Raw genomic sequence first — 5,535 nt, 5'->3', positions numbered from 1 at the left:
TGGATGTTCCAGGAAGGGGTTAAAAATAAATAAATTAATGATCATATTCACCTAGGCCCTCACCTGTGCCTGCCATCGAAGCTTCCAGCCAGTCCTCCACTTGCTTTGTAAGGCACCTGCTCTGCTCCAATGTCATTCTCCTCTTCACACCTTCCCACTTAGATCTCACCACACGTTCTGCCGTCATAATATCAAAATATTCAGCGCCCCATGTGATGTCTTGAGTCAGTTCATGTCATGACATCAAGACCTAACCAGGGAAGAGTGACAAATAATGTAAAGATTTTTGCGGATATCTGCTTTAGTTGATGTAACATTTCTGGATTGTCTATCGTGTTGATTTATTCTTCACTTATTATATAGTTCTTTTTCTCATTTTCCATGAAGCCACTGGCTTTTTCCTATCTAAGGCCTAACTACATGCTGTAAAAAGCAGATTCAGGCTGTCCCCACCGTCTCCTGCTTGTAATAGGATTCTCCCTGTCTGATCCACCAGCAGGAGGCATGGAAGACAGACTGAAGCTACATCTCATAGAAAACACTGGAGATTCTCCACATAGTATTCGCTGATTATGTAAACAGATAATATGATTCAAGAGAGTATTATAACTGCAGATAATTATTGTATAGAAAATAACTTACAGTATATCACTGCATGTTTACATAAAGCAGAATTGGTACTTTCAGCCTCATGGCGTTACATCCACCGGAGCAAGGAGAGCTGAGCTTTTTGGGAAAGGGTCTGAGAGTAAGCAGTAATCATATGGCCATCATAGTAATAATAGCTGATAGATAGGAGCAAAAAAATTGGTATAAAATTGAATTAGCTACAAGTTTTGACAAAAATTAAATTTTTCCAAAATCTGAATTTTTCGAGATTTTCTTGAAGCCAGAAAAGTTTTAGCTAGCCATCTGCCATTTGACAGAATAACCCCTATTGAAGAAGCCATATGCAAAACGCGCGTCGAGGTCTCTGGCTGCTGCACTGTGACCATTTATTCAGGTTCGTGTGCACTTGCACCTTACACATATACCATGCCTATTATTTTGCACAATATTTAATGGCTACAAAGTACTTGAACAGCATTTGCACTTTAGGTTGTGTGTATGTTTACCTATCTATCCAGGATCTGATGGGTATTTAACCCAGCACTTGCACTTGCACCTTACTGTTTCTAGGACTACCCGAAACATTTAGGGTTTAATAATGGGACAGTTTAGCATAGACCTTTCTTTGTGATTTTGCAAATTAATGCACATATCATTTTTTTGGCATATGTTGATATTATTCTTATCAGTATGATGAAATTTTTTTATATATATATATTTTTCTGCATGGCACTTTATTCACCAACTATGTATATGTTCATTCAATAATGCTCTTCATTTGATATTATTTAGGCTACGTTCACATTAGCAATTTGTGGGGCTGCGTCGGGCGCAGCCGCGGCGACGCATGTGCCAGGTGCCCGTATATTTAACATGGGGGCGCATGGACATGCGTTGTCTTGCGTTTTGTGACGCATGCGTTTTTTTGGCGCAACAGAAAACGCTGCATGATGCAGTTTTTTCTGCGCCAAAAATCATGAAAAAATGAACGCATGCATCAAAAAAAGCTGCGTTTTGCATGCGTTTTTGCATGCGTTGTGTGAACATAGCCTATTTCAATTGTTTGGATGTTGCACGTATTTTGTATTTATTATTTTTGATTCTTTTTTTTTTCATCTTTATGGTCACACCCTGGCTGTTTCTCCTGTTTTTCATCTCCTCTATCATTATTTTTCGTGTATTTTTAAGATATTTTTCTTGATCTTTATCTATTACCAATAAACATTATCCATTTTACTTTGGCTCAGCACTTCAATTTTTCTGTGTAGGTTCCATCTGCCATTTTGTTGGTTTGTTTTGAGGGCAAGGCAGGGATTAAAACGAAAAAAAAAAAAGATTTTGCTCGGCCATATTGGGCCAGCCTGTCTCCTGTCCTACTGCTGAAGCTCCCCGCCCGGTCCTCCGCTTGGTTCGGATCAGTCTTGGGTGGCAGGACAGGAGAGAAACGCGCTTTGGACAGTTGAGTATAATCTTTTTTTTTTATTTTTTAACCCCATCCTGGACCTCTATTTTTTGTTCTTTGGGGTTTGGAGGAACATTGGAGCATAATCAATGTCTTTTGGTCTGGACTAAAGCGAATCCACCTGAAATGAGAATACGTTTTTTGCAACTTTCTTTGGGAGAATCCAACAAAAAGGTCACCGTTTTACTGGAATATAAAGGGCCATTAGGGGATTAAAAAAAAAAGCTTGGCCTTTATTATTTTTCCTGGTGAGACTCCCGGTCCTCTCCCTCTGCCACGTGTGGTCTCCTCGTCGGACCCCGCAGTCTGGGGCATGGTCTGCAGTATAGCGCATGGCCGCCTTCCGGTGCTCGTTACATCGGGCGCACAACGTGGAACCTACAGAGCTGAATCTCGGCTATAATTTCCCAAGAAGCCATTGTTTTCATGAAAGGAAGGATCCAGTGAGGAAAGCTCGGAGATAATGACTCAGCGTTACTCTGCGGTTACTTTTGCCGACCACAATGGCGCATGAACAATTCTAATATACTCCGAGGCGCCCTGTCATCAGCCGAACAGGAAAATGACTGTAATTCTCACCCTCCATAGCCAGTGTGTGGAAAGTGCCATTTACTTTTGCTTACAAAGAAATTTGGAGCTTTAAAGAAAGACCTGTCTGAAAGAATATGACTTGGGTCTAAGATGAAAGCAAAAATTGCACAAAAAAAAGTATTTGTATCAGAGGGGAGGTTTTTAGCCTTGGCGGAGGCCATTATGTGCATGTAACTCCTGTAAGTACACGGATATGCGCTTATAATACACCGCGCTGTCATGTCCTAAGCGTTCAGTGCAGCCTTCACCTTTTTGTCTTTCACATTATATAGCTGGACAGCGCACAAGTGCTATAATGTCCTGGGAGGAGGGGGTCCTGCACCGAGCCGCCTCAGGGGGTCCTGCACCGAGCCACCCCAGGGGGTCCTGCGCCAAGCCGCGCCAGGGGGTCCTGCACCGAGCCGCCCCAGGGGGTCCTGCACCGAGCCGCCTCAGGGGATCCTGCACCGAGCCGCCCCAGGGGTCCTGCACCGAGCCGCCTCAGGGGGTCCTGCACCGAGCCGCCCCAGGGGGTCCTGCACCGAGCCGCCTCAGGGGGTCCTGCACCAAGCTGCCCCAGGGGGTCCTGCACCGAGCCGCCCCAGGGGGTCCTGCACCGAGCCGCCCCAGGGGGTCCTGCACCAAGCCGCCCCAGAGGGTCCTGCACCAAGCTGCCCCAGGGGGTCCTGCACCGAGCCGGGCCAGGGGGTCCTGCACCGAGCCGCCCCAGGGGGTCCTGCACCGAGCCGCCTCAGGGGGTCCTGCACCGAGCCGCCTCAGGGGTCCTGCACCGAGCCGCCCCAGGGGGTCCTGCACCGAGCCGCCCCAGGTGGTCCTGCACCGAGCCGCGCCAGGGGGTCCTGCACCGAGCCGCCCCAGGGGGTCCTGCACCGAGCCGCCTCAGGGGATCCTGCACCGAGCCGCCCCAGGTGGTCCTGCACCAAGCCGCCTCAGGGGATCCTGCACCGAGCCGCCCCAGGGGGTCCTGCACCGAGCCGCCTCAGGGGGTCCTGCACCGAGCCGCCTCAGGGGTCCTGCACGGAGCCGCCCCAGGGGGTCCTGCACCAAGCCGCCTCAGGGGATCCTGCACCAAGCTGCCCCAGAGGGTCCTGCACCGAGCCGCCCCAGGGGGTCCTGCACCGAGCCGCCCCAGAGGGTCCTGCACCGAGCCGCCCCAGGGGGTCCTGCACCGAGCCGCGCCAGGGGGTCCTGCACCGAGCCGCCCCAGGGGGTCCTGCACCGAGCCGCCTCAGGGGATCCTGCACCGAGCCGCCCCAGGGGGTCCTGCACCGAGCCGCCTCAGGGGATCCTGCACCGAGCCACCCCAGGGGGTCCTGCACCGAGCCGCCCCAGGGGGTCCTGCACCGAGCCGCCTCAGGGGATCCTGCACCGAGCCGCCCCAGGGGGTCCTGCACTGAGCCGCCTCAGGGGATCCTGCACCGAGCCACCCCAGGGGGTCCTGCACCGAGCCGCCCCAGGGGGTCCTGCACCGAGCCGCCTCAGGGGGTCCTGCACCGAGCCACCCCAGGGGGTCCTGCACCGAGCCGCGTCAGGGGGTCCTGCACCGAGCCGCCCCAGGGGGTCCTGCACCGAGCCGCCTCAGGGGATCCTGCACCGAGCCGCCCCAGGGGGTCCTGCACCGAGCCGCCTCAGGGGGTCCTGCACCGAGCCGCCCCAGGGGGTCCTGCACCGAGCCGCCCCAGGGGGTCCTGCACCGAGCTGCCCCAGGGGGTCCTGCACCGAGCCGCCTCAGGGGGTCCTGCACCGAGCTGCCCCAGGGGGTCCTGCACCGAGCAGCCCCAGGGGGTCCTGCACCGAGCCGCCCCAGGGGGTCCTGCACCGAGCCGCCCCAGGGGGTCCTGCACCGAGCCGCCTCAGGGGGTCCTGCACCGAGCCGCCTCAGGGGTCCTGCACCGAGCCGCCCCAGGGGGTCCTGCACCGAGCCGCCCCAGGGGGTCCTGCACCGAGCCGCCTCAGGGGGTCCTGCACCGAGCTGCCCCAGGGGATCCTGCACCGAGCAGCCCCAGGGGGTCCTGCACCGAGCCGCCCCAGGGTGTCCTGCACCGAGCCGCCCCAGGGGGTCCTGCACCGAGCCGCCCCAGGGGGTCCTGCACCGGGCCGCCCCAGGGGGTCCTGCACCGAGCCGCCCCAGGGGTCCTGCACCGAGCCGCCCCAGGGGTCCTGCACCGAGCCACCCCAGGGGGTCCTGCACCGAGCCGCCCAAGGGGGTCCTGCACCGAGCCGCCCCAGGGAGTCGTGCACGAGCCGCCTCAGGGGGTCCTGCAGTGAGCCGCCCCAGGGCGTCCTGCACGAGCCGCCTCAGGGGGTCCTGCACCGAGCCGCCCCAGGGGGTCCTGCAAGGAGCCACCCCAGAGGGTCCTGCACGGAGCCACCCCAGGGGGTCCTGCACCGAGCCGCCCCAGGGGGTCCTGCACCGAGCCGCCCCAGGGGGTCCTGCACGGAGCCGCCCCAGGGGGTCCTGCACGGAGCCGCCCCAGGGAGTCCTGCACGGAGCCGCCCCAGGGGGTCCTGCACCGAGCCGCCCCAGGGGGTCCTGCACCGAGCCGCCCCAGGGGGTCCTGCACCGAGCCACCCCAGGGGGTCCTGCACCGAGCCACCTCCGCCGCTGCCAGGACACAACTCACTATGACACCATTAGATGGCGCTCAGTGATTCTGCGTCTGTAGCTTTCATTACGTTTCATGATTACTTTATAATTCCATATCCATTGTGATACCGCCAGAGGTGGCTGCAAGAATATAAATTAATAAATTGTGAATGTCGATTCAAAAAACTTTGCATTGATAAACAGTACAAGCAAATATAAAAAAACTTTGCAGCATAACATATCCTAGAACTGTGCTCTCATTGCCTACCCCACCACCTTTAGCTCT

The 5,535-nt window shown here is 55.7% G+C and overlaps 1 protein-coding gene across 1 annotated transcript; it reads left to right on the top strand.

The window, feature by feature from the left end:
- The first annotated feature begins 2,957 nt into the window (after nucleotides 1-2,957).
- On the top strand, nucleotides 2,958-5,291 carry LOC138637635 (basic proline-rich protein-like). The gene has a single exon (XM_069726474.1). The coding sequence runs from the start codon at nucleotides 2,958-2,960 to the stop codon at nucleotides 5,289-5,291; it is 2,334 nt and encodes a 777-aa protein (XP_069582575.1).
- The last annotated feature ends 244 nt before the right edge of the window (nucleotides 5,292-5,535 follow it).

The sequence above is a fragment of the Ranitomeya imitator genome, chromosome 5 (assembly GCF_032444005.1).
Source record: "Ranitomeya imitator isolate aRanImi1 chromosome 5, aRanImi1.pri, whole genome shotgun sequence".
Taxonomy (NCBI): domain Eukaryota; kingdom Metazoa; phylum Chordata; class Amphibia; order Anura; family Dendrobatidae; genus Ranitomeya; species Ranitomeya imitator.
Note: the sequence above shows the minus strand (reverse complement) of the source record. Positions and strands in the feature narration are given on the sequence as shown.

Coding starts and splice junctions, on each gene's coding strand:
- LOC138637635 (XM_069726474.1), top strand. CDS start 2,958: ATGTCCTGGGAGGAGGGGGTCCTGCACCGAGCCGCCTCAGGGGGTCCT.